At 55.7% G+C, this 27,696-nt stretch overlaps 2 protein-coding genes across 7 annotated transcripts; one reads left to right on the top strand and one right to left on the bottom strand.

Annotated features, from left to right (window-relative positions):
• The first annotated feature begins 6,830 nt into the window (after positions 1–6,830).
• On the top strand, positions 6,831–11,924 carry Gnb2 (G protein subunit beta 2). The gene is made up of 10 exons (XM_027952962.2): positions 6,831–6,970; positions 9,174–9,319; positions 9,571–9,609; positions 9,715–9,821; positions 10,141–10,204; positions 10,283–10,445; positions 10,539–10,605; positions 10,854–11,055; positions 11,150–11,366; positions 11,445–11,924. The coding sequence occupies exons 2-10, from the start codon at positions 9,263–9,265 to the stop codon at positions 11,549–11,551; spliced, it is 1,023 nt and encodes a 340-aa protein (XP_027808763.1). The 5' UTR covers positions 6,831–6,970; positions 9,174–9,262; the 3' UTR covers positions 11,552–11,924.
• A 321-nt stretch (positions 11,925–12,245) lies between these two features.
• On the bottom strand, positions 12,246–26,736 carry Gigyf1 (GRB10 interacting GYF protein 1). Of its 6 annotated transcripts, none has more exons than XM_071605416.1 (26): positions 26,657–26,736; positions 22,217–22,455; positions 21,286–21,431; positions 20,907–21,016; positions 20,677–20,806; positions 20,487–20,582; positions 20,260–20,371; positions 20,039–20,147; positions 19,662–19,702; positions 19,333–19,503; positions 18,862–19,115; positions 18,648–18,756; positions 18,056–18,193; positions 17,773–17,873; positions 17,391–17,562; positions 17,130–17,296; positions 16,896–16,996; positions 16,702–16,815; positions 16,499–16,599; positions 16,234–16,316; positions 16,022–16,162; positions 15,712–15,939; positions 15,290–15,480; positions 15,045–15,205; positions 14,799–14,965; positions 12,246–14,492 (listed from the first exon to the last, which is right to left on the bottom strand). In XM_071605416.1, the coding sequence occupies exons 4-26, from the start codon at positions 20,939–20,941 to the stop codon at positions 14,166–14,168; spliced, it is 3,249 nt and encodes a 1,082-aa protein (XP_071461517.1). In that variant the 5' UTR covers positions 20,942–21,016; positions 21,286–21,431; positions 22,217–22,455; positions 26,657–26,736; the 3' UTR covers positions 12,246–14,165. The 6 variants fall into 6 exon arrangements, with proteins under 6 accessions (XP_071461517.1, XP_071461518.1, XP_071461519.1 ...); XM_071605417.1 differs by lacking the exon at positions 26,657–26,736 and adding an exon at positions 22,862–26,263; XM_027952960.3 differs by lacking the exon at positions 26,657–26,736 and adding an exon at positions 14,595–14,694 and having other exon boundaries at positions 14,338–14,492; positions 22,217–26,266.
• Between the last annotated feature and the right edge of the window lie 960 nt (positions 26,737–27,696).

Here is a 27,696-nt window from a genome sequence, read left to right as displayed (position 1 = left end):
ATAAGCTGTAGAGAACATAGCTGACTCAGGAACTGGGAGATCCTGAGATTTTCTCGAGTGACCCTTGATCAATCATTGACCTCTATAAATTGATACCTTGATGAATTGGATGGCCCCTTAAGCTCTTGAGACCTGAATTTATTTATTTATTTATTTTGGGAACCTAGGGTTGCTTAGCCTCTGGGTAGCATCCTCAGCCTTTTTTTGTTTTATTTTTTAGACAAGGGTTCTTAGGGCCTTGCTAAGTTGCTATAAGTTGCTGAGGTTGGTCTTGAACTTGTGATCCTCCTATCTCAGCCTCCAGAGCTGTTGGGATTACAGGCAGAGACCACTGTCCCTGGTGAGACCTGCATTTCTTCATCTTTCAAAATGTTAAGAGGATCAAAGGAATGCTGAGAGGGAAGCAATTCTATTCATGGCCTGCACCTCTCCTTCTGTTGACATTTAATGATATTGCCTCACTTCTTCTGAAGTCACCTTGTAAATTCCCATTACCCGCTCCCCTGCCGCATTCCCCCAAATCCTCTCAGATTTTGAAACTTTACCAATCATGAATTTACACCCGCCTCTTCACCCTGGGGTTTTATAAGGGTTTCCCCAGATAGAGAGAAGGCTCTGTCTGGATCATGAAGCTCACTGGGGTCAGAACCAGGATTAGAACCTATATCTCTTATCAGCCAGTTGAGATATGACCTGTTTCATAACACCTCTGTGCTCCTCTCAAGTTTCATTGTCTCCATCCATAAGGTAGCTTGTGGTGAGGACTCAGTCTGATGACAGAATCAAGTGCCTGGCTGACAGCTGGGTACACAGGACTATTCAGTGAACACTGGGTCATAAAAATGTCCTTTAGGGGGTTGGGATTGTGGCTCAGCGGGAGAGGGCTCCCCTAGCATGGGCAGGACCCAGGTTTGATCCTCAGCACCACATAAAAATGATGGCATTGTGTTGTGTCACCTACACCTAAAAAAAAAAAAATGTCCTTTAGGAGTTTTTTGAAGCTTTACTATATTATGCATAAGTTAGAAGCCTGCAGTCTATCTGGTAATGAGAAGTGAATTTTCCTCTTGTGGTAGGAAGAAAAGCTATGGTCAGCAAGGTATAAGACTCGATTTACCTCCCAGCCAACTGTGGCCAATTTGCATTTGTCATGGGATCTAATTCGACATTTGTCCCTTTATTGATTCAGCAGACATCTTTTATGCCTTCTTCATGCCTGCAACTATATGTCTCTGGAAGGTATCTCAAAATGAAGTTTGAGCTGAACTGGGAAGTATTTATAGGGGCACAGAGGTGAACAAAGTGGGAAATATTTGCACAGAGAACAGCATGTGCAAAGATTTGAAGACATGTAAAATTCTGGAATATGTGGAAATAGAAACTCAGTCTAGAAGGAGGGCAGTGTTGGGGGGTGGGGTTAGGGGAAGACAAGACTAGAAAATAATTAAAGATCAAATGGTCCATTCCTACAACTCCCCCCCCCCCATCATGCTTGGGACAGAATTCAGGGCCTCACACATGTTAGGCATTCTCTCTACTACTGAGCTACACCCCAAGTCCCATGCAACTCTGTTTTCATTTAGTAGACACTTTGTGCTTTCTATATGCCAGGCATTGCTATAAATGTTTTACAAATATTAGTTCATTTAGTCTCAATAGCAACCAGACTAAGTTGAGACTTAAACTGAGACATGTGGAAAGTGTTGATTCTGCGGCAAATGTTGTCAGGCTTCTTCTATTCATTCTATCCATGTTCTCTAGGTGCCTAATAGGCACTGGGAATAAAATGGCTCAGAGGACAATATGTAACTTCAGTTTAATGTCCATCCAGGAAGATGGATGATTAAACAATTAATCTAATAGAGTCTTCTAGACACGGTCACATTCCAAATCCATGTTCAGGTTGGTCAAACTTGAGCATCAGGTAATGATGTCCAAGGTGCTGGGGCCAGGGTCAAGCCTCTCAGATCCCCATCTTGGAAATGATTTGGCATCTTGAAGGTCTGTTCCTTATTGTCCAAGCACTTATCCAGCCCTTCTGCCAGATAAACCAAGTGCCTTGGCTTTACAGAGAGCCCCTGTCCCAGTGTTGGTGGCGGGTGCCCAGAAATACACAGTCTAATAAAGCCTGCAATAGGAATGCAGCCAGCATTGCAGTGTGACACAAAACAGTGTGGTCAGAGAGGAACATTTAAACTAAGTCCCAGAAAATGGCCTGACTTTCTGGCAGACAAGGAGACAGAGTTGGAGTGGGGGTGGAAGGCATTTTGAGTCGAGAAGGACAAGACCTGGTCTATATGTCATACACGAAGGCTTGGCTCTCCTCAGGGAATCCATGGGGGAACTACTGCATGGCTTGAAATATTTTATTTATTTATTTATTTTGCAGCACTGGGGATTGAACCTAGGCATCCCACAAGCTAAGCAAGCTCTCTACCACTGAGCTACACCCCAGTCATACTGCATGCTTTTGAACAAGTAAGTTATACTACGCAATTTGCAGGTTTAGAGATATCTCTGGCAGCCGTTAGGTAGGCTGATTGGAAAGGGACAATTCTAGAGGCCAGGAAATAGGCAAGAACTATGGTAATAACAGTTGGCATACAGTATAAGGGATAAACACACACACACACACACACACACACACACACACACTATTCAAGAGGTAGCACCAGTGACAAAATGCTAGCCCTGAGGACTGGGGATGTAGGTCAGTGGTTGAATGCTTGCCTACCATGCTCAAGGCCCTGGGTTTGATCCCCAGCACCACAACAGAAAAGAAAAGAAAAGAGGAGAGGGGGGGGGGGGAAGAAGGAGGAGAAGGAGCAGAAATTTTTAAAAAGCTAGCTAGCCTTATACCAATACCCATTTCCCTTTTTTCTTTTTTGCAGTACTGGGGAACCTGGGGCTTTGCACATGCTAGGCAAGCATTCAATCACTGATCTACATCCCCAGCCCTTTTTCAAAATTTTATTTTGAGACCAGGTCTTGCTAAGTTGCCGAGGTTGGCCTCAAACTTGCAAATCCTCCTCTTAGCATCCTGAGTAGCAGATTACAGGCATGCACCACACTGCACCCAGCTCCCTTTTTTCTTTATTAATAATATTATATCTGGATGCACAGGTGAAGACTACATGTCCCAGTCTTCCTTGCATCTGACTGGCTTCTGTGCAGAAACCAGTGATGTCCCTAAATAGGGAAGAACTTGTTCTTCCGACCCCACTTCCCAATGCATGCGATTCAGATATGACAGTGGTTGCTTCGTGGGCCATGTTGGACACAGAGATGTTGAAGATGGTCTAGATGCCCCCATCATCCTGGAGTATCTATTTTGCAATTATCACTTAAGTCATTGAATTTTGAGAACTCTTTTTTTTTTTTTAATAGCTTACCCTATACCTTAACTAAATGACCATTCTTTGGATATGGGGAATGAGTTAGTAGGACACTCCTGGGTGCTGTTAACTGGCAAAGAGATTGAAGGAAAGGATAGGGTTTGGCAGGATGGGGTCCAGGGGAAGGTGATTTAGTTCAGAATATGTTGAGTGAAGACTGTCTGCAAACAGCAGTGTGCAGTAAATGTTTTAACAATCAGATCTTCAGGGAAAGGAAGCACTGATCAGAAGAATTTGCCGATTGCCAAGATGTAAATACTCTCACCATAGGCAATTTCAAGTCACTACAACCAACATTAATTCACTAAACAAGGAGTTGGGAAGAGAGGTGTATAATGAGCTCTTGTGAGCTGATATGAGCTGGCACCAGCTGACGCCAGCACACCACTGCCCATGAGCATCCAAATGCAGATATTCAGTCTGCAGTTGGACATGTACCAAGTCTGCACACAGGGAAGAGACATCTGGGCTTTGAGAGTTATGCGCAATTAGGGGATAAAGTCACAAAAGTGGATGAAGTCACTAAGGAATAACATGGCAAATGAGAAGAAAAGGCCAAAGTCAAGATCCTGGAAAAGCAACATTTGTAGATTGCCCTAAGGAGGAGTATAGTCCAAGCTGACTGAGAAGGAACAGGTAATGTCCTGGTGATCTGTCAGAGCCCCATCCTCCACGTGTGCTCTAGGGATTCTGCCTTCTTCCACACGTGGGTCACCCCCATGGGTCATTCCCTACCTGCCTGTATCCTTTACCTCTCTCCTTCTGTCCTTCCCATTATCCTCTAAATGAGCTCAAGTAGTTCCCATCCAAATTCAGATATCTTAATATCTTGTGGCCGGGGATGTAGCTCAGTGGTAGAACGCTTGCCCAGCATGTGCAAAGCCCTGCATTCAACCCCCAGCACCATATCCCCCTACCAAAAATAAAAAGCAAATATCGGACTCCATATTCTCTTTCCACTGCTGCCCCATCTTCACCCCTCCGAGCTAACATTGCCAAAGTCTTAACCACTTTGGTTGTCTCCACTACCTTACTGCTCATTCACCCTAAGCCACTGCATGTAGATGCCTAGCTAGATTCCACTGCGACTGCTCAGAACAAAGTTACCAGTGCCTCTCCACTGCGACTGCGCAGAACAAAGTTACCATCCATCTTACCCAATCCTTAAGCACTTCTCCGTGCAGTCCTGCTTCATCTCTGTAGTATTCAACACAATTTACCATCCCCTTTCGGGAAGACTCTTTTCTTTTGGGTTCCAGAAATCCACATTCTCCTGATTTTATTCTTAGCTCTCTGATTTCTCCTTTGGCAGCTTGTGCTCTACCTGACCTCTAAATATTAGAGTTCCTCAGCGCTTTGGTGTTAGGCCATCTTGTCTTTTCTCTGAACCTCTTTATGACTTCATCTGCTTGAATTGCCACTCACTTTTGGGGCTCATTTCCAACTCAGATTTCTCTGCTGAGCTCTAGACCTTCTTCTTCAGCTTCCTATTAAGCATTTTCTCCTGGCACCTCAAATCTAAAACATCCCAATCTAAAACTCTTGATCTTCCTCCCCAAATGCGTCCCTTCCCAATAAATGACATCTCCAAGCTGGCTGTCTGTAATCTCAGTGGCTCAAAAGACTGAGCCAGGAGGATAGAAGATTTGAGGCCAGTCTTGACAACTTAGTGAGGCCTTGTCTCAAAAGAAGAAAATCTAAAAAGGGGCTGGGGATGTAGCTCAGTGGTAGAATGCCTCTGGATTCAATCCCCAGTACTGTTAAAAAAAAAAAAAAAAAAAAGGGCTGGGGATGTGGCTCAAGCGGTAGCGCCGCTCGCCTGGCATGCATGCGGCCCGGGTTCGATCCTCAGCACCACATACAAAGATGTTGTGTCCACCGAAAAAACTAAAAAATAAATATTAAAATTAAAAAAAAAAAAGAAAGAAAGACATCTCCAGACCACCAGCACTGCTATTTCATTGCCCATGTATCATCCATCTCTGTATCCAGGCAGGCTGAAGAGATGCACATGTTGTTTGCGGTTGTATCCTCAGTGCTAGGACACACAAAGCACACATCATTGGGGTTCAGTAAATTTTAGCTGAATGAGTTAAACCAAGAAAGTATATTAACGCAGAAACCAGAGTGAGATAAAGCAGCATCAAATGCCCTATAAAGATTGACAGAATTGGGTCTAGTCTCAGGCTGCTAAAGTGCCTTGGGGGAAGTCACTATGTCCCTTTGTAGAAGATAAAACTGAAAATTATCTATAAAGTCCCTTCCAAATTCTGATGTCTAATTGACATCTATTATCTGTTGCAAATACGTCATTTAGTTGCTGGGTGCACATAAATAGAATTTATGCATAACAAAGAATGTCACTTATTTTCTTAAAAAAAAAAAAAAAGTTGTGCTTCTGAAAGCTATTTAGGGCTTTTCAAAGGCTAATGAATAGAATGCTTTGGTGCTTTTGTTATGAGGAATCCATGAAGGCAATATGTTGAACTTTCCAAAGTGTTTTCACAACCATGGGGATCCCATGATAATTCAAAAGGCTTGGCAGTGCAGAAGGCTTCAACCCCTCATTGAACAGATGTGTAAACTGAGGCCTATACTGACATTCTCATATCTTCGGGTGGTCCACAGTGGGGTTACATAAAGAAATTGTATAAGATATAACTGCACAATAAAGTCTTAAGGCTTCCTGGGTTCGTATCTCCACTCTGCAGCCTGGGTCTGTTTCACTACTATAAAATCAGGGTACTGCTGCTACTTCACAATATTGATGTGCGGGTTAAATAACAAGCATGGATTTCAACAAATGTGAATTGTCATTACAGTGGCATGTGGCCCTGTACAGGGTGGTCTACAAAAGCCCACTGGGCAACACAGATAAACTGCCTGAGCAAGACTTGCCTCAATTACTCCGGCTCGAAGCGGCCCCAACCCTGACCCGTACAGCCCAAATCGCGGCTCTTCCTCCAGCCGCCAGGAGTCGGGCCCAGTCCAGCTCCAGCCCGGATCTCTCTAACTCCTCCTCCAGCAGAGGGGCGGGGCACCACCAGGGAGGGGCGTGGTTAAATCAAGAACTGGGGCTTCGAGCTCCCCTTCCCGGTCTGGAACCGCCCAATTCGGGAGGGGCCGGGGACGTGTCACGTGATCAGCGAGGTTTTTTTTTTTTTTTTTTTTTTTCACCCTCCCCTATGCCGGTACCATCTCTGCCAGCCCCAGAGGAGAAGTCTTACGCCTCTTCTGGAAGCAAACATTATTTTGGTCCCTTTAGCATCGAAATTACACGAAGTAGTATCTTTGTTGTGACCGAGTCAGTTTTTGCCCTCGAAGTGATGCTTCCTCTTCTGGCCTCCCCCCACTAGCTAGTTTGGTCTCGCCCAGCCGGGCCCTGGGCGCGGCGGCGACAGCCGCGTCACTGGCGGGCGGGATCCCTCCGCTCTGGGGAGAGCAGCGCTGGGCGGTTGAGTTGGGGTGACTGAGGAAATCCATCCGCGTCGCCGCCGCTGCCGCCTCCGCCGCGGAGGAAGACAGGACCTCCCGCGCTCCTCCAGCGATCCCTTCGCAGAGTCCTACCGCCACAGGTACCTCCGCTGACAAAAGGAGTGCTCATTCCCCCCAGCCCCAAATTCCCACGGGGAAATGTCCCTTCTTCTGTCTCCCCGATCTAGCCTCTTGGGAGCGGACGTAACTCTCCAGACCTCCCCTCCCTTCCTCTGGCCCCGTAGCTTCCAAACCCGGAAGGGGAACTGGGGGACCCAGGGCCCCAATAATGCATGCGATCCCTGCACCATCAGCGGTGTTTTCCCGACCCCAGACCCAATCCCAGCCCCGTCTGCCTCTTGCTCCCTTAATAGTTGGGGGGCTAAATCCCGAGCTCCCTCTAGGCCCTGTCCCGCCCCCTTTCCCCACCACCACCCTCCCGCCTGCCCTGGATGGCACCCCTCGTGTCCACCCGTTTCGCACCCCTGCCGGCATTTGCCTTATAAAACTCCAGAATCCGGGGAGAGACGGGCAAGGCCGCGAGGCCACCCTTGCCTTCGTCTCCACCCTACTCTCGATTTGGTCTTTGGCTGCGGCTTCTGGCCCCCAAGCCCTAAACTGGAGACCTCGGTACCTTATTTCCTTTACAAGTGCTAACCCAAGCCTAGTTCTCAGGCTCCTGCCCCCCACCCAGCTTTCTTTAGGGCAAAATGGAGGTCGTGGGGGCCAGAAGGCCAGGCCCACTGCGCTTCACAGCGCGGCATCAGCTTGCGCCTTCCAGCTGCCTGATATGGGGACCCTCCTCTGGCCCCCAATTCTCCCCGCCAGACCTGCTATGAGGTGGCACCCTCTTTTCTGTTTGGGGCTTTGGCTGCTGTTATTCCCGTAATCAGGGAGCTGTCGAGGGGGCCTTGGAGGGTGATGGGACCGAGAACTGGGAGCGTCGTCCCCACCCCCAGTGGCTTCCTCCTGGCCTGCTTCCTTCTGCCCCGGGCCGCTGGCATCTGGAAGGAAGAGGCTTTGTTTGTACCCGGGTTGAGATTGGGTAGGGGCTCTGCCCCCTGACCCCCGCCTTTGGAGTAGCATCTTGTGGCCATAGCGCAGAATTTACCGAGGGGAAATATCTGTAGGGAAGAGGAACGCCCAGCGCCTGGGGGAAGTGTGAGCTGGGTGGGGGACGCCCGGGTCGGCTGAGCGCTGTGTGCACGGCCAGATCGCACAGGTGTTGGGGGTGGGGACAGGACGTCGGGCCCTGGAGCAGTGCCAGCCAGGTTCCTGGGGTCCCGACTCCGAGCTCCGGGCTGGGCTTTTGGACTGCCGAGGGCTGCGGGGCCGGCCGCCTGGGGCAGGCCATCGGCGCCTGGGAGAGAGCAGCTCCGCGCCTTGGGGCCAGGGGCCTCTCTTCCGAGTCCTAATTACTTCGGAGCGGCTCCCACGGGCTTTCCGCGGGCGCGGCGGGGCGAGTGGCCTCGGCGCTGGAAGGAGCAGCGGCCCCGGGCTGCCTTCCCCACCGCCCTCGCCCCCTCCCGCTGCGGGCGGCTAATGGGGCGCAGCCGGCACGGGGATTATCCGGGGTGAGCCGTCCCGAACCTATTAGTGCCCAATCGGCTTTTCCCAAATCCTGTAAACAGCCACCCCGGCCGGTTCAGGGGAGAGGCGGGAGGCTGGGTCGGGCGGGGGCGCTGGGGCCGGGGGTGGGGTCACCCACCCTACAGGTCTCTGCCGTGGATGCGGTTGCCTTGGCAACGGGGCTAGGGTGGGGGCATTTCACCAATGAGGTGCTCTCGGTCCGGGTGACGGTTGCCTAGGCAACCCCACGAACAGCCCAGCCTCCCCCTCCTGTCTCCCCCACCATCGAAGCTGGGGGTGTGTGTGGAGGGTGTGCGGCGTGTGGGGGTGAATTTAAAGAGGCACCGCCCCTTTTAAAATTAGGTGCTGGGAGGGCGGTGCCTGTGCGGCTGGGGCGGACGCCAGGTCTGTTTTCGAAGGGACTCCCCCCCCTCCCAGTTCCTGCCGCGGGTGTCCCGCCCGGGCTGCTGTCCGAGGGAGGGGTTTCCCCTGCGCTTCCTCTTGCACTTCCCGCTCTGTTTCCGGGGGGCGGGAGGAAGATTGGGGAAGTTGCGGGTACCTCCGTAACGTCTCTCGGGTGCCAGAGACCCTTGTCCTGCTCGGGGACAACACGGCCCGCCCCCCCCCCCCCCCCGCCCCCGCCGAGCTTACCCCTTCCGGGCCGCGCTTCCACCCCGCCTTTGCCCCTACTTCCCCGGCGGCCTTGAGGTCTGACGTCAGCCCTGCATCCCCCAGGCCTCGGGCCAGCGGCCAGGAGCTGCCTCCCCCAGCCCCCGTCCCGCGGCCCCCAGCCGCCCCCAACCCCGCCCCACGGGCCCGGCGCCATGAGTGAGCTGGAGCAACTGAGACAGGAGGCCGAGCAGCTCCGGAACCAGATCCGGGTGAGGGCCTGGCCGGCGGGGATGGGAAGAGTGAGCGGGCAGGGCCAGACAGCTTGTGTGTGCTGCTGCCCATTGTCCCCTGCCCCCAGTGGGCCGCCTGGGGCATTGTGGGTGGGGGGAGGGAGGGTACCCTAATCTCTCAATGTCTCATACTCCCCACTGCCTTGTCTCCTGCTTTCTTTACTCTTCTTCCCTCTCCTCCTGCACCCATCTTCTCTCCTGCTTTTCTCTGGCTCTGCCATCTTTTACAGGATGCCCGGAAAGCATGCGGGGATTCAACACTGACCCAGGTGAGATGATTCCTGGAGAAGCAAGGGTTTGAGGCATACTGCTGGATTGGGGATGGAGGTCCTGTTGTCTGGGTGTCCCTGAGCCCCTTTTTTGTCCACCTCCAGATCACAGCTGGGCTGGACCCAGTGGGAAGAATCCAGATGAGAACACGGAGGACCCTCCGTGGACACCTGGCAAAAATCTATGCCATGCACTGGGGGACAGACTCAAGGTGCATGGGTGGTTGGTTGGGGCTCTGTGCTCAGCTTTGGTGTTAAGGGCTCCAGGGTGATTTTATAGTGGGCAGAGTGGCACGGGGGGGACAGGCAGCCGCAGAGGTCTGGTGGGCTGTACAGATTGCCCCTTGTGTCAAATGAAGTTTGGGGAGATTTTGACTCCCACTGTCTTCAGGGAACCAGGGAAAGCAGGGCCTTATTGACAGGGCTTCTGAGCTGCTACTGGGGTGTCTCAGAAGAGCCTCCCTTCAGATGGGAGGGGGTTGTTGCTCTGTACCTTGACTCCTGTTCCTCTCCCCGGCTGCTCTCCACCAGGCTGCTGGTCAGCGCCTCCCAGGATGGGAAGCTCATCATCTGGGACAGTTACACCACCAACAAGGTAGAGGTAGTGCCTGAGGCAGGGTGAGACTGGGCTGCGGGCCCTGACTGGCTCTGACCCTGGATGCCTTCTCTGTAGGTCCATGCCATCCCACTGCGCTCTTCCTGGGTCATGACCTGTGCCTACGCACCCTCAGGGAACTTTGTGGCCTGTGGGGGTTTGGACAACATCTGTTCCATCTACAGCCTCAAGACCCGCGAGGGCAATGTCAGGGTCAGCCGGGAGCTGCCTGGCCATACTGGTGAGTGGGGCCTGGCCGTGTAAGGGCGCTGTTATCTGGTCAGGGCCTTGCTGCTCTCCCTGAGAGACTCCACTGACCAGCCCTCTTCCTTAGGGTACCTGTCATGCTGCCGCTTCCTGGATGACAACCAAATAATCACCAGCTCTGGGGATACCACCTGGTAAGGCCCTTCAGGGTTGGGCAGTCTGTGCTAACCCACATTCCCTCCCTAGGTCATCTTAGTGCTCAGTCTCCAGCACCTAGCTTCCCTTTCTAGGTGGGCTCCTAAAGCTGTTTGGCCTGGGTGGAGAGCAAGTTCCTGGGCCCCTTCCATAGATCGGGGTAGGTTCCTCTGGAGAGGACATGGGAAGCCAGGGAATTTGTCCTTCACTTCATCTCTGTTCCTTTCCTTCTGTCTGTCTCATCTAGTGCCCTGTGGGACATTGAGACAGGCCAGCAGACTGTGGGTTTTGCTGGACACAGTGGGGATGTGATGTCTCTGTCACTGGCCCCCGATGGGCGCACCTTTGTGTCAGGTGCCTGTGACGCCTCCATCAAGCTATGGGACGTGCGGGATTCCATGTGCCGACAGACCTTCATTGGTCATGAATCCGACATCAACGCTGTGGCTGTAAGTTGGGGGTGAACCCGAAGGGTTGGCTCCTTCCTTCCAGGCCACTGACCCTGGCCTCGCATCCTCACCCCCTCTGGCCCATGTCCCACAGTTCTTCCCCAACGGCTACGCCTTCACCACGGGCTCTGACGACGCCACATGCCGCCTGTTCGACCTGCGGGCTGACCAGGAGCTCCTCATGTATTCGCATGACAACATCATTTGTGGCATCACCTCGGTTGCCTTCTCACGCAGTGGCCGGCTGCTGCTTGCAGGCTATGACGACTTCAACTGCAACATCTGGGATGCCATGAAGGGCGACCGTGCAGGTGAGACCTGGGTGCTGGAGCAGGCAGGCAGGGAGTAGTGATGCACCCAGGTAGTATTTATGTCCCTCTCCCCCTCAGGTGTCCTTGCTGGCCATGACAACCGTGTGAGCTGCCTTGGGGTCACTGATGATGGTATGGCTGTGGCCACAGGCTCCTGGGACTCCTTCCTCAAGATCTGGAACTAACGGTCCCAACCCCAGCTGGGCCCAGGCTGGGAGGGGCCCTGCCCATGCCCACACTACAGGCCGGGAGCTTTGGGGCTGGGTACACACCGAGCTTCCCTCCCTGGACCACAGGGCCTTGGGTCCCTGCTCCCCCACCCAGGTTTGGTTCCTCCCGGGGGGCCCCCACTGTGGAGATAAAGATGGGGATGGAATGGGGGAAGAGGAGGGGCAGAAGCCCTTATCCTTTTGCTGCCCTGGGGTTAAGGCCTCACCCCTCTGGAGGGCCAGAGGCAGGAGGTGGAAACTCCAGGGGCTGGCTTTTTTAAAACTGGTTTTATTTTAATTTTTATTATATTTTCAGTTTTTCCATAAAGGAACCAATTCCAACTCTGTACCTGGTCTCCTCTCTTGTTTTTGTCTGCCTCCTTTGAATCTCTGCTGCCTGAGGGCAGGCAGGCAGTGGGCTATCAGGCCCAAAGCAGCAGGCCTGGGGGGTGGGGGGGACGACAGCTCCTTTTCCCCCCACTAGGCTGAAGCCAGAGGCAGGAGACACTCCTGTCCAGCAGGGCCAGCGAGGTCATCGCATAACCACAGCCCACCAGTGTCTCCCCCACCTGGGCTGGCTATGTCCCTGCCCTGAGCTCCTTTAGTTCCTAGCTGAGCTGTGCCCCTATCCCTATAATTCTTTCCCCAAATAAGGTCAGTAGGCGAGGTGGAAGGGGAGAACACAACACCGAGTTTTATTGGGGGAAGGAGTATTTACAGGGGCAAGAAGAAGAAAGGGAAGTCACACAGGGTGGAGGTAGGGCAGGGAGATGGTGGGTACAAGGCAGACCAGGGAACACAGAATGACCCCTGCACCACCCCAAAACCTAGAAGTAGGGGGCAGCTAGGGCCCAGGAAGACTGGGACTGGGAAAGGACAGCAATGGGGTCTGAGTCCCTGGGCTGAGGGCTCAGGGCTTGTAAACATTGACCACTCTCAGAGGGGATGGGTTGGGAGAGGGTTCCCCCTACACTTCCTCACAGGGTTAAGGCCTCTCCAGGCTCGTGGGCCCCCAATTCAAAAGTCTCTTTAGCTGGGGGAAAGGGGCAGGAAGAGACAGGAAGAGTGTCCCCCCTTCCCCTGCATTGGCTGCGGCAGGGGCAGGGTGGTTACATTCAGTCACAACAGGAATCTCCCTCACCCCTCTAATGCCAGTGTGCGGCAAGAGGGCAGGGGGAGCTGGGGGGCCAGCAGCAGCAACACATTTCCCCCTGGCCCATCACCCCCTTATTGCTTTAGAGAGAATATTGTCTTTTCACGGACACTAACACTGTCAAAACCAGGGAGAACTAGGTGGAGGGGCCCCTTCCACCCCGAGGCCAGCTTTATCCCCAACACTGACCCAGTTGCCACTTTGGTGCAAAAAAAAAAAAAAAAAAATCTGGGGATAAATGGGGAAAGAAATCGGGGCCACTCCCCACTTCCCCAGGGCAGGAAGGAGAAATACATTCATGGAGGGGAGGCAGTGGCAGTCTTGCCCTAATACTGCACTCTGAGCAATGAGGTCGATGGGAGAAGTTCTATGAGAAACCCAAAAGATAAAACAAACTACTAAAAAAACGGATGACAAGCCCAGGCAGGGGACTGGGAGTGAGAAGTCGGTGAGCACTAGGCAAGGCAGCCTACCCCTGACCCAGGAGAGACACTCCACTCTCCACCCCCAGCCTTACCCAACATTAAAAAACGGCGTGGAGAGGAGAGGCCACTTGCTCCTCTCCCATTTGGTCAACGGAGGGGTCAGGCGCAGAGCTGGGTGGTCCACACCCCACATAGCTAGCTGCAGGTCAGGGGGCTCCCTTGGGACAGCTCCCCTACTGCAGGCCTCAACCCCAAGCCACCCACTCCTGGCCCTTCAAGGCCCTCCTGCCCCTCACAGGAACAAGGACTCAGTCTGTGAAGCAGCCTCCCAGCTCCTGGAGGAACTGCTCCACCCCCCTCCTCTGATGGGGGTGAGGCCAGGGCTTGGGGCCAAAGAATACATTCATGTGGCAAGGCAGGGAGCTGGGGCTTTCAGTATCACACCCAGGCTGTCCCCCAAAATGGCAGCGGTGGGGGAAGCTCCTCAGCAGGCCTGGATCTGAGTCCCACCGCCTGACAAGGCTGGCACTGACCGGCCCTTCCCATCTCCCATCAGCCAGGGTGGCGGCAGCTGGGGCCGAGGCGGCTTGTCCAATTTGTGCAACTTTCCCCCAAAGCAGCAAAGCCAAGGGGTGACTTTGGCCCCCATCCCGGACACCTGTGCCACAGTCACAGCAACAGGGAGCTGGTTCACAGCGGGTCCGGCAGGCAGGGCTCTGAGGGGGCCTCACTGTGCAAACTGCTGGCACCCCAGCTTCCAGTTACCCCAGTGGCCCACCTCCTGGGGGCAGCAGGGTAAGTGCAGCCTTGGGGGCCAGGCAGACAGGTCCATGGGGCCTGTGCCCCACTGCCCCAAAATAACAGTGTGTTTTTCTTTCAGCCTCCTAACCTTTTTTTTTTTTTTTTTCATTATTTTTCATTTTTTTAAAAAAACAAAAAAAAAAACTTCTGCGGACCTTCCATTGTCACACCCACTACCCCTCAAGGGGAAAGGTGTCTAGAGTCTAGTTTTTTAACGATATTTTTGTCCTCTCCTAACATTTTCTTCAAAGTCATTTAAAATTAAAAAAAAAGAGGAAAAAAAAACCCTTCCCCCCCAATCTATAAAGTGCCTCGTGGTGGGTGAATTAAGGTGCATCGTGTGGTTTGTAACAAGTGCTGGGGACCCTGCCCCTGCTTCCTCCTCTGCTCCTTGCTGGGAGCCTGCAGGCTGGAGACCCGAGGGTCCAAGCTGCTGCTGCTGCCGCCCCTGGCCTACAGCCCATGGGGCTGGTGGGATGGGCTGGTCAGTAGTCATCCACGCTCTCGATCTCACCAGAAGGTCCATGCAGGGAGTACCCTAAAGCCAGGGGAGAAGGGTTTGAGCTCCCCCAGACCCCTACAGGCCAGTATGGAGGAAGCAGACAAAGCAGAGCTCCTTCCTGATCCTACCCACACTCACCCAAGATGCTGGGGTCTGAGTGCAGCATCAATGCCCGCCTCTTGGCCTTGCTGCCCTCCCCAGGGCCAAGTTTGGTGCTGTGGTTGGCCTGAAAGGCTGTCTGCAGAGAGGCACTGCTCAGCCACGCCTCCTAAAGCAGCGCATGGGAGGGAGTCACAAGTGCACTGGGCAACTCTTCCCTGCTCTCCCCTACCCAGACCTTACCTGCTGCTGCTGCTGCCGTTGCTGGCTGGCTTTCTGCTTGGCCCTCCGCTCCAGGAATTGTTTGGCAAATTCTTTGGCTTCCAGCGTGTCCCCCAGACAGGAACGGATATAATCATGGACGTCATAGGGGGATTCTACCTCCTTGAGGATCGCTACAGCCATGGGCACTATAGGGCAGGGTGGAACAATCAGGCCAGGTCCGAAGGCCCTAGACCCAGTGAAGCTGCCCAAGTGTACCTGCCATACCGTCCAGGCTGCCCGTGGTGCTCAGGGTGTGCAGCATCTGCTCACACCACTGGGTGAAGCCGTCCTGGGGCCTGGGGATGCCCTGTAACAGCTTCAGCAGCTTCTCTTCTTCCTCTGTCTTTTTGCGAACAGGCCGACCTGTCAGGTGACTATAGGAGTCACTGAGGCGGGAGGCGAATCTGGAGATTAGCTCAGGTGTTCAGCATTCTTCTGCCCCACCCCAGCCCCACAGGCAGGGAGCCCACCTGAGAGATGGGCTGCTCCGGCTGTTCTTCAGGCCGAGGCTGCGGGCCAGGCTCCCACTGCTCTTGAGGGTGTCCTCCCAGAGGCCCAAACTGCCACCACTGCTGCCTCCACTCTTGTCTGGCCCGCCCCACAGTGGCCCAGCCTCAGATACCCACTGGTTCAGGGGGCCAGTGCCCAGGCCCCCAAGCTGCTGCAGATGGCAGGAAGTTAGGGGGCTCCAATAAGGGACCCAAGAAAGCTAGGCAGGGAGGCTTGTTAAGAGGCACAGGGACAAGGGACAAGGTGAGGGCTATGTTGAAGAAAGCCTCGAAATCAAATGAGGAACCAGGCCTTGGAGAGGAGTCTGGGCTGTGACCCCCACCTCCCTGAATCACCCTGAACAGAGAGGTCCCTGTCTTTGGGGGAAGGGGCAGCCACTTACCACACGGTGGTTGGGGGCCTGGGCCCGAGGCAGCTCCCGGGGTGTAGGCTGCTTATGCAGCTGCCGCTCTCCCTCCAGCTGTAGCTCCAGCAGGGTCTTCATGGACAGACCCTGCTTGGCCAGGCCAGCCCAGAGCGGGGGTGGGGAGCTGGGTGCAGGGGGCACAGGGACAGCGGCTGCGGCTTGTTGCTGCTGCAGCAGCTTCAGCAACAGTTCCTGCTGCCGCACCTGGGCAGAGAAACAAGGGGGGTGAAGGTGGCTCATGGCAGCCAGTGGGGCCCAGACTGAGAGGGGCTGGGAGGGTGAGGACCTGCTTGCGCCGAAAGAGCTCCTCCTCCTCCTGCCTCCGCTTCTGCTCCTCTTGCTGCTGCTGGCGGCGCTTCTCCTCGCGGCGCTTGCGCTCCTCCTCCTCCCGCTTCGCCCTGAGCTCCACTTCTCTGCGCTCCTGGAACTGAGCCACACATCAGACAGGGGACGGGGTGGCCTCGGTACAGCCTCCACACCCAGCCCAGGCCTACTCACTTTATGTTGCAGCTGGAGTTGTTCTAGAATTGGACCCTGAGTCGAAGAGTTAATTGGTATGTCCCAAAGACTGGCCTCACCACCTGCAGGGGCAAAGGCAGCTTCAGGGGTGCACTTGGGGCCCCTGCTTCTACCCAACCATGGCTCTGCAGCCACAAAAGGTGGACCAAGCAGCACAAGGACCTGGGTCCCCATCCCTGCCACAGGGGGAAAGTGGCACCCAAGGGAGGGGAAAGGAGGAAAGGAGGGCCAACAGGCCACTCACCAGACTGTGATGAGGCTGAGGTATGTACATCCCAGAGGGAGCCTGAATCTGGCACCGACAAGGACCGGCTCATCGTCGGAAGCAGGTTCTGGTCCCCACCTCTGAGGAGCAAACCATGACTCAGGGCCCAACATCCACCTCTGATCTGCCCACCTTCCCCTTTCACACATCCCGAGGATTAAGGTACACACAGCCACCCAGACCTGGGGGGTTTGAGAGCCTGGAGCTGCTGCAGGAATGTCGTGAGCTGCTGCTGCGGCGGCGTCAGGTCCCCCATAGCTGCCTTTTCCCGGAGTGCGCACTGTGGGAGCTGGCGGCTATGGAGACAGGGCACATGTGGTGGGCCGCTCAGCCCTGCTGCCTGGCCAACCTCTGAGCCCCGGCAGGCCCCTCATACCTGCCAACCAGCTGAAGAAACTGCTGGTGCTGCAGCTGCTGGTACAAGGCCGCCGCGGCCAGCTCCTGCTGCTTCTTCAGGCGCTCCTGGTCCATGTTTCCCTGCAGGAGGGCGAGAGCAGGCCCAGCGCGCACTGTGGCAGGGAGGACAGGCTCTTCTGGGCCCGCCCAGTACCACCAGCTCTCCCGCTCCCACTGGCCCTCCCTGCAACCTGCAGAGGAAATGTGTGCTCACCAGCAGCGGGGGTGGGGAGGGCCCAGGGGCAAAGGGCACGCGGCCCCACATCTTGATCACCTCTCCTAGAGGCTGGAAGCCCTCATCACAGCCCCGCTTCACCAGCAATGACATGGAGAAGTAGCCAGCCTGGAACCACTCTGCCATCTCCTGGGTTGTAAAGGGGCCTGGACCAAGGAAAGCCACTGGGGTCACAGGACAAGCCAAAGACGCCCTGAGCAAGAAAATTCCCTGAGCAGCCCTCCCATCCCCCACAGCTACCTTGGATCTCCCCTTGTGGGTCCTTGTAGAACCACTTTCGGGCAGCGCCATGGCTGAGGGGGAGGGCAGTGGCAGCTGTGGAGTGGCGCAGGCCCTGGGTCTGCATAGCAGCCGTGAACTGTTCCTCCTCCAGAGAACTGTCCTGCAAGGAGGCCACCAGCTTTTCCGCCTCCTGGGAAGAGAAAAAGAGGCTGAGCTGCCTGATCACAGCCACATCAGGATGGGGCTGGGACAGGTTTTAGAGGTGGCGTTGGGTCAGGTCATGAATGAGGCAGGACAGAACTGAGAAGGTGGGTATGATCTGAGATAGGGACAGATGAAACAACTATGCTGAGCCCCTATGGGGGAGAATCCCTGAGGCTCTGTCAGGCACCCTCCACACCTGCTGCAGGTGCTTCAAGCCTTCTTCATCCTCCAGATCTCCAGGTGGAGCAGGGGGTGAGGCCACCCCAGGACTCAGCTGAACTCCCCTCAGCTCATCTCCTAGGGATGAAGGAAGAAAAGTGAAAGAGGGTGCAGTGAAGGGGACAGACACTTCTCTATCCACCCTCTAAGAAAATGGGTTCTTGCTATATCTCTTCTCAATATGAGTGCCTTATGCACCCTCCCACAGGTGGGGTGAGCCTTCTCCCCCAGCCCCAGCCCACAGAGCCCCATCTGTCTACCTTCAGCTGTGGGGAGCTCTTTCTCCACAGTTTCCTCACCATCCCCATTCGTCCCCCAGAGTGGGCCCAAGGTGGACAGTGGGGATGAGGAACTGGACTTCTCCTCCTGAGGAGGCAGTGGGGTTAGTTCCTTCCCACCTAAAAGAGAAGGGTGATTATCAGGAGTTAAAACCAAGATGCAGAAGGCCCTGCACAGGAGGCCGTGCAAACCCACCAGCTGTGGCAGCACTGAGCACAAAGGACTCACTGTGTATTCCAACTCCCTGTCCTGCAGGGTGGGACATCAGCAGGTCCCATAAGGCTGTGTGGGGACATGCAAATGATGCCAGAGATCTACCTGCGTACTCTGCTGAGCCTCCCAGGGATTTCAAATGTCACTGATCCCACTTTATTTTTACTTGATTTGCTACCTTTTAGGCATAACCCTGCTGCTTCGGAGTCCCTCCCCAGATCCGAGCTCTTGTTTTGCTTATGATTTTAAGAAGCCCAACCCTATACGTGGGCAAGTACGCAGCCCAATGACAGACCTCTCTGGCAGCCTGGCCCCAGCCCAAGGCTCTTCAGCCTCCCGGTCATGGTTCTGCAGTCTTACCTGCCTCAGGTCCGTCCTCATCCAGCCCTTCTGAAGGCTCTTCCTCCTCTTCCTCCAGGCCCTGGAAATCCAGCTCCTGCTCCTCTGGAATGGGCTCCTTGGGGCCCTTCTGTGTGGGAAAGGGAGAGTGCACGTCAGTGGAGGGAGCCAGGAGACCCTGCAGGCAGGCTCCACCCTCCTCTGATCACTCTTCCCCTTGCCTCCTCACAGGTACCTTGAGAGGCAAGAAGGCCCCGGAGGCATCGAAGGTGCCCATTTCTTCATCCTCATCATCCAGGCACCACTCCGGGAGCCCATCCTTGTCGTCATCAAAGCCATCAGGTCCACGGCACCTCCGGAGGTGAGAGCTGCCTCCCCCACCCCGCCCCTCCTCTTCACCACACCCTCCTCGCTCCCCACGCAAATCAAATTCAAACTTTCTACGCCGTTCCCCATGTTCCCGCCAGCCAGCAGAGCGGGGGCCACCATCTGGGGGAAAGTTGGAGAAGGAAAATCAGCCACCGAGTCAAACGAGGACTTCCCCTCCTTTGCCATTCAAAGGATACCCCAGGAACCACTGCCTCTCCGGGACTGCTTCCCGCTCAACCCCACCTCAGCAAGCTTTCAGATTCTCTCTCTTGGCGAGAGGAGCCCACCCTCAAGGGACAACCGCTGAACTCCACAGTGCCACCTTGCCCAGTCTCACCAGGGCTGGTGGAGCGCCAGCGATCTCCATCTCGCCGGGGTCCTGCCCCTAGTCTCCAGCTGCCCTCCTCCTCCTCCTCTTGCTCCTCTCGCAGGGAACGCCAGTTCTCACTATCTGAGCGAGCATGCTCCTTCCGTGGGCCAGCCGCGCCCTCCTCGAATGCAGATCGGGCTGGGGGCAAGGACAGACATGCCACTGCAGTCTCTGGAAGACTCTTGGTAGACCCAGCTCCAGGTCCTCCTGCCTCCATCACTGCCCCTGGTAACTCCCCACCAGGGTCACCCATCTCAAGCCCACCACCTCGGCGGCCATGCCTGCCACTCTCATACCTCCATCCCTCCTTGCTGACTTCTCAAACCGCCTCTCACCTCTGCAGGAAAGAAAGGTATTAGTCAGAAACAGCCCAACTGCCCCTCCCCACCCTGTGGAGTGCTGCACACCTCGTCCACTCTGCCTGAGGAGGAAGGGACACAGAACTAGGGAGAAGCAAGCTGAGGAGCAGGAGCACAGAGAAGGTGACAGGGGCAAAAAGCTCCTCAAGCACAAGAAGGACAGGGCAGCTTAGGTCCAGGAGGTTGGAGGGCACAGAGGGCTCTGAAGAGGGCTCAGATGGTGTTTCTGGTCACTCTCTGCTGACAAAAACCCAAGCCTCCCTCCCCGGGACACTGCCCAGCTCTGTCTCTGAGCCACCTCTTTCCAGTCCCACCTGTCATCCCAGCTCTGGCTTCGCTGGATCTCCCGGGGACTTCGCCCGAAGGCCCCCTCGCCTTCCTCAATGCTTCTTTGGTAAAAGCAACTGTCACCACGGCCACGGCCTGCAGAAGGATGCAGCGCACTTGGGTTTAAAAAGCGCCAGATCCTCTCTCCACACCCTTAGAACCACAGGCCCGACTCTGCCCACCCCTGAACACGGAGGCACCCCTCTACCTCTGCTCCGCGTGCTGCCCCTGCCACGGGAGGTGCCAGCCAGGGGGGGGCCAGCCCCTTTCCCCATCAGCCTCAGCACAGCCACACTGTTCACTGACAGGGAGAAGTTTCTCTGAGGAGGGAGCCAGGGGTGGGAGTGAGGACCCAGGAGCCCGACCACCGCCCATATTCCCAACTCCAGCCCCCAACCCAGGCTCCTATTGCCTCAGCCCCTGGCCAGGCCCCACCTGCTCCTCCTCAGTCAGAGGCTCCAGGGCCAGGGGCTGCAGCGGCTCCTCCTGTAACACGGCAGCAAACTCTTTGTCCTGCAATTCCTCAGGGACCTGTCAGTGGGGGTGGAAAGGCCAAGCTACCACATGCCCCAGGGCCCTTGCATGAGCCAAGTGAACAGGGAGCTACACACCCTGGCTACCCCACCTTGTTCTCCTTGACATAGAGGGCCAACATCTCCTCTCGCCCGTAGCGGTAGTCAGCCAGCTTGTATTTGGGCATAGCAGGGGATGGGGGTGGGGAGGCCACGCTGCCTCCGCTGGAAAGGGCCCTCAGCCTAGAATAGGCACAGAAGGGAAGCAGAGAGACCAGGGTCCAAGCAGCCCTAGACCTCTTCCCCAGCTGCTCCACACAAGCCGCTGCACCCACTGACTCACCACTCAGGCCCAAAGTTGAGCGTCTCTGCTGCCATTGTGGAGCTGGGGTTGCTTCCCAGGGGCTGGGGGTTAGCAGAGGAGAGAGAATCCAAAACGCACTGTCCAAATACCTATGGGGCACAGAGAACATGAGACAGGCACAGAGCTTCTGCAACTTGGCCATTGGTCCCACCCTTGATAGGCACTGCACTGGGCCTAAGGCCAGTGGGTGGGTCACTTGGGCTGGGAAAGGATTCACCTAAGCCAGCCCTGTGGCCACTCACACCATGAGTTAACCGAGGCTGAGTCAGGGTGGGGGACAGACGGAGGACAGTGAGGAAACCAGGAAGCTAGAGGCCTTTCTGCCTCGCAGGGCACCCTCCCACAGCCCAACACTCACCTGGCGGCCTTGTCCTGGGGAGCAGTTCGGGTGCTGGGCTCTCTTCAGGCAGGGGCCAGTACGGAGTGAACTATTGTCCCCAAGCCACTGGCTAATGGTCTGGCCTTAATAGTGCCCGGGAGGGACCTTCACAATTGGGAAAGATCCTTAAAGAGAAGTGAGGGTGAAGTGTGCATGTGGGTCACATGGCACCCCTGCCATCTGCCCTACACAACTAGAAAGACCCTGTTCGTAGGCAGGACACAAGGTAGATGCCAAGGTATGGCTGAGAACAATGCCAGGCCTGGTCTCGGGTCATCAGCACTTTCATCAGGAGGCTGAGACGAGGAGTGGCACAGAATTCAATAAGGAGGTAGACCACAATCAGTATGGACACTCAGGACAACAGAACAAGCAAAAAAGCTCCTACAGCCACAAATATCCAACAGAGAAAAGGTCAACCCTGGAGAGAAGATCAGACATGAACTAAACTACTTCCTTCAAGGACAGACGTCAGGGTTGGCTGCTCCAACACTAGAATCCAGGGCCTGGGTCTGTGGAGAAACCCAGCAAAAAAGGGTTCTTACAGGGCCAAAGATGGGCCCACACTGCAGGTTTCGGGCAGGAAAGCCTGGCCACGGCATCCCCAGGCTGGTTGCCTATTTATTTTGGTGCTGGGGATCAAAGCCAGGGGAGCTCTACCACTGAGCTACGTCTCCAGCTGCCTTTTGATAATTTTGAGATGGGATCTCATTGAACTCCCCAAGTGGCCACAACTGTGCACCCTCTTGCCTCAGTCTTTGGAGTTGCTGGGTGGCAAGTGCCACCCCAGGGCTGGTTTACCAAGAGGAAGCACACACCCAGACCTCTCCTCCAGATCAAGAACAGCTACTCAAACAAAAAGTCAAGGTGGGAACGACATTCTCATAGGTGCTGGAAGAAGGTGCCTCACCATGAAGTGGAAAGCAGGGCAGAGTCACCGAGGCTGACAGGAGAGGTGGCAGCAGCAATCAATTCCTCTAAGGAACAATGGAGGAGACTCGAGAGAGAGGGCTCATCCCTGGTGGGACTGGAGCAAAAGATGAAGGCCAGGCAGTGTCCAGGGCTATTCAAGGGCTTCTGTCACTGGCTGGGAGGAAGGCTGGGCCAGAGCACCTCTGCAGGGCCCATCCACTCCAGGATGCCAGGAGCCTGGGAGGAAGGAGGAAGAGGGTTCCACCAGAGCCTAGGAGAAAGGCTCTCTCAGACACGGGGGTCACAAAGAGTCAGTGCCCTGCTCTAGGTCTAGAGCATGACGTGGTGCCCACAGACACCTTGACTGGCAAGGTTCCCAGCCTGTGCACCTCCTCCATGAGAGCCTCTGCTGACACTGCTGGCAACAGTAGCCCTGCTAGGCATAGAAGTCAGAGAACCTGTTGACAGGTCAAAAGCTCTCTCATCGCACTGTGTTCAAGAAGGCCTCCACGGCCCACATTGGAGGGCTCATCTTTCTACACTACAACCCTAAAGTGACTTGGCAACTGAATGGCCTTAAGGATGTGATGCTAAGTGAAACAAGCCAGTCACAAAAAGACAAACACCACAGGAATCCTCTTACTCGAGGTACCAGGTGACTCAAAGTCATGGGTGGAGAGTCGTCTGGGAGATGCTAGTGTGAGGGTAGGAGGAGGGGAATTGTTGCACACATCCAGGGTTTCAGCAGAGGACGAGGAAAAAGTTCTGACATGACTGGTGGCTCCTGGACACTATGAATGGACTTCCCACCACAGAGCTGTACGCTGAAAAACATGGCTAAAGCGGCAAATTTTCTATCAATTTAGAAAACAATCCAGGAGCAGTGGTGTGTGCCTGTAGTCACAGCCACTTGGGAGGCAGAAGCAGGAGGATCGAAAGTTCAAGACCAGCCTCAGCAACTTGGTAAGATCCTGTCTTAAAATAAGAAATAAAAAGGGCTGAACATGTGGCTTTGGTTAAACATCCCTGGTACAAAAAAATAAAAAGAAAAAAAAAAAAAAAGCTTTAGTGGCACTGGGGAGTAGCTTAGTGGTAGAGCACATGCTTAGCATGCACAAGGCCTGGGTTCAATCCCCAGCTCAAAAAAAAAGAGAAAAGCTTCAAGAAAAATATCCCATACTCCTTCAAATAAGCCTCAGGAAAAGCAGTTTTGCGCCTTCTCAGATCATTCCTTCTAGTGGGATAGAAACTACTTGGGGGTGGGGCACAAAAGGGCTGCTGGGTGGAGAGGGGAGAGGCCCCACCCCTGCTTCCGGCTCCTGCCTTTGGGCGGGCTATCCTGGTGGGAAGAAACAACAATCAAAGGCAAAATGGGAAGAGCAGGGCCACTGCAGAGGCAGGAGAGTGGGAGCAAGGAGGCAAAGCCCGGAGCCTGAGCCTGTGCCTTCCTGGGAAAAAAATCAGGAGAAAGAGGGTAACTCTCTGGACCCAGTGAGAGAAGGGCCTGGTGCCATGGCCAGGGACTGCTTGGCCCTTTCTTTAGCTTGAAGGGACCAGAGAAGCAGTACAAGGCCACTACTCCCAGAAGGCAGGCCTCAGCCACACCCACTGCCTGGAAGCCAAGGGGTCTTGACTAGAGCGCTGTGGTCCCCAGGGAAGTTTCAGCAGTGGATGGGAACATTTGGGGCTGTCTCAACTGGGCAGAGGGGCACTACTGGAATCTAGTGGGTAGAAGCCAGCGATGCTGCCGGACGCCCTACAATGGACAGGAGAGACCCCACAACAAAAAATAGTCCAAAATGTCAACAGTGCTGAGCTGAGAAACCCTGCTCTACCAGGGGCCCAGGCAGCCACTACTCAGTGTTTACAGGAGAAGATGCAAGACAAGGGAAACCTAAGTACAAGCATTTGTCTTCCCCTCTGAACAGCAGGAAAATGACTCCCTAATTACACTGTCCCATGAGAGAAATCTGAAGACCTGCCAGTGGGAAAATCCCTGAGAAAAGGATGAAAAAATAACCCTTGGTTTGCCCATCACACCCTCCCAAAATCAAGCACTTGGATCTCTGAGGAAGAAAAGGGATAGAGGAGGCAAACCGGGGCTAGGAATTGTATCCTCTCCCTGGCTGTTTGGGCGGGAGTCAGAGGCCCACTGCAGTTTGCCTCTGCCCCAGCCTCAGCCTCTGGCTACCTCCTCACCTCTTCTCTTTCAGACCTCAGTGAACCCTCATTTCACTAGCAGCTGAATTATTGCTATTAAAAGGCTGCCACCTTCTGGAGACAAGGGGTGAGGACACAGACTAGTCCTGGCTTCAGGGACCTCTTCTGTTCTGAGGGGTTCAGAACTCACAGAAGTAAACAATGTAGAGAAGAGGTTGGCCCAGCGCACACTAAGTTGAGAGCATTATTTCCTTACTCCATCACCCCTAAAATTAGTTCCAATCCAAAGTGATGTGCCTTGGCACTGCTCCGTAGGTACCACGTTAACAGAGGCAGAATCCCAATTGCTGGAGCATTGGGAGCAACTGCCCAGTCCCAAGCTGTGGGAGGTGACTCGGCCCTTTCCCAGGATGGAAACATCCTGCGTGCGTGGTGGGACAAGGATTCTGAGGCTTAGAAGGGCTGCAAACCCAAATTCTTTTGGGCTGGTCAGTTATCCCAGCACTCTCCTCTCTATGCCACGTGACAAACGCCACCAACACTTGGCAACTATTTACTAGTTAACAGTTTTCAAAGCACTTTCACTTTACCTCATTTGATCCCTTCTGCCCACTTGCCCAGCCTGGGGCTCTAGCCAGGGAAAACAAGGAAGGGGAGTTGCACCTGTCCCATCAGGGCACCCCAAAGCTTCATGCTATCCAGGACTGGAGAAGGTGCAAACGGTGGCAGTAGCCATCCCAAACACTCAGGCTTTCTGTGAGAATCTGAAACCATTTTAAATTTCTTCTTCAACTTTTAAATCCTTCACAAAGCCTCTTCTTTTCCCCGTTTCTTCTCCAAGGTAGGGCTATCTTTCTATCCCCAACTCCAACCTCAGATGTAAACGCCAGGGCAAACTGGGGTCCCTGATCTAAAAAGTCACACACAACACTAATATGTCCACTGGCTGATAAAGCCAGTTCAGAAGCCTAAGCACACAATCCACTTGACCATAATCACCATCTGGGACCCACAAGGCCACTGGTCCCCAGGCAATGGTAGGAACATAAAGTCCAGATCTGCTCCAACTCCTTCCCAACTGGAGGACCAAGACCTACAATCTAGGAGGTACAGGTGGAGCTGGGGTGGAGAGAGACTGGGCTGGGGCTGCAAGAACATTGAGAGGAGCAGGAGCCAGAGACCAAACTCCCACTTGTAAGCAGCAAAGTGGAGCAGCTTACTGGCCCATGGCAGTGGGGGAATGAGGGAAGCTAACATGACAGCTTACAGGGGCCGTGGAGAGGCTGCCTGCAGGGTGAAGATCTTTGGGAAAGCAGTTCTGTGAGAAGCAGGGGTAGGGGGATCGCCTGGAGTAGGTGGAGGAAAGATGAGGCCAATTAGTACTTATTTAGCATCCCTCAGAGCCCAGACCTAGAGTGGAACAGATCTGGAAGTTGACTGGGAATTGTAGTTACCACCGGGTTGGAAGAGAGAGAGAGGAAGGTCCCATTAAAGTTACTTGCAAAAAAAAAAAAAAAAAAAGGAAAAGGCAAAGTGTGAGGGGCTGTGACCAGGGAGCTGCTGCACTGGGGACATGGGCTGGGGAGGGCCTGGCCTGGTGACGGAGCCTAGTGTCGGTGCAAAGGCAGGTGTTTCACGCGACCAGGCGACCGGAGGAAGGGGACCCCAATGACCAAGCACTAAGGTAGCAGCCTGAAATGCAGGAAACATAGGTGATGAGCCAGGCGAAGTGGTTGGGCAGAGGGGAAGCTCCCATGTTGGCCAAAGTGCTGCAACGCTTTGGACTTGAAGACCCTCGAGGCCCCGCTCGTTCCGAGGAGACCGGCGGCACGTTGGGGACACCTCGGGGGAGCGCGGGGCGCGCACACACCCAGCAGGGGCTCGGCCAGAAACGGGCATTCGGCCGCGGCGGGCGGGATCCCAGAGGGGCGACCGTTAGGAGCGCGGGGGTGGGCAGGCGCGGGCCGGGCCGGAGGACGGCGTGCCCTTCAGGGAGGGGCGCCAGGTGCGCGGGGCGCGCGCGGGGGACGGCCGCCCGCGGGGAGCCGGCCTCCGGGGCCCCGCCGAGGTCGGCCCGCTCCCGAGGAGGGTCGGGCCGCGGGGAGGGGCGGAGAGGGCCGCGGTGCCGGCAGCCTGGGGGAGGGCCGGGGCTGGGGCCGCGCCGGTGGCCCGCGCGCTGGCTCGAGCTCCCGCAGGCTCGGCGGCCGCCGCGGCGTCGGGGGCGGGCCTGCCCGGGCCGGGCTGCGGGCCGGGGTCCGCGGAGCCGCCGAGCGCTTACCGCGGGCGGCGGCGGGCGGGCGGCGCGAGGGTCCGGTCCCGGGCGTTGGCGACGCGGCGACGGCGGCGGTGGCGGCGCGCGGCGGGCCGGGGGGGCGGCGGCGGCGGGGGAGGGGGCGCTGGCGCTCCCGCGGCGGCCGCTCCTCTCTGTTTGTGTTTGTAGCAAGATGGCTGCCCGCCTCGCACCACGTGACGCGGACGCGGGGCCGCCCCCTCCAGCGCCGCCGCGGCCGCCGCCGCCGCCCTCGCCCTCCGCGGCCCCGGCCCGTTCGGACCTGCTGCCCGGCCTCGCGCGGCGAGCCCAGCGGGGCACGGCCCGGACGCCCGCCGCCCCCGGCCCCCCCGGCACGTGACCCGGGAGCCCCGCTCGTCACGTGACGCGGGCCCGTGGCGAGCGATGGGGGGGTCCCCCGGGTGCGTCTTGGGCAGCCCGCGGGCCCTCCGGGACCGGGCAGCTGCTGGCGACGACGCAGACCTCTCCGGTCTGTCCGGCCTCCTGCGGGAAGCCCGCCTGGGTTGCAGGAGACAAAAACACAATCAGAACCGTTCCTCAGACGTCGCGGGCTGTAGGAAAGGAGCTCGGAGCTGAGGGTTTGGAAGCGGCGCGAGGCGGCCGGACCTGCGGTGTCCGTCGGGCTCGGGCGAGAGTGAGGTGTGGAGGAGCCTCAGTTTCTCCTTCTGGAGGGTGTAAGGCTGCTCTGCGCCCCACTCCGGGCCTCGTGCCACTCCTTCACGGAGTGCTGTTGATAATTAAAATAAGTGAATGTGAAAGGCTTCGAGAGGCGGCAAGCCCACTTTGCAAATGCGAGATGTAGACCGAGGCCCGCTTTGTTTAAAAACGGGGTCTTTCAGTAATGACTTTCCCGAGGCGCGCTCAACTTTTTAAAAACGCAGAAGTTGTGTGTGCATACGCCCCTTCCCCGCTTTCTAAACCAGCCCCTGTCCAACACAATGTGATCCCTCTCAAGGCGTAAAGCGGGGGAAAGGTCGCTTGGCCAGCTGGAATTAGCCACAGGAGAGTGCAGACCTCAAGGGGCGACC

This window comes from Marmota flaviventris, chromosome 19 (genome assembly GCF_047511675.1).
Source record: "Marmota flaviventris isolate mMarFla1 chromosome 19, mMarFla1.hap1, whole genome shotgun sequence".
In the NCBI taxonomy this organism is placed as follows: Eukaryota; Metazoa; Chordata; class Mammalia; order Rodentia; family Sciuridae; genus Marmota; species Marmota flaviventris.
This window is presented reverse-complemented; position numbering and strand designations above follow the sequence as displayed.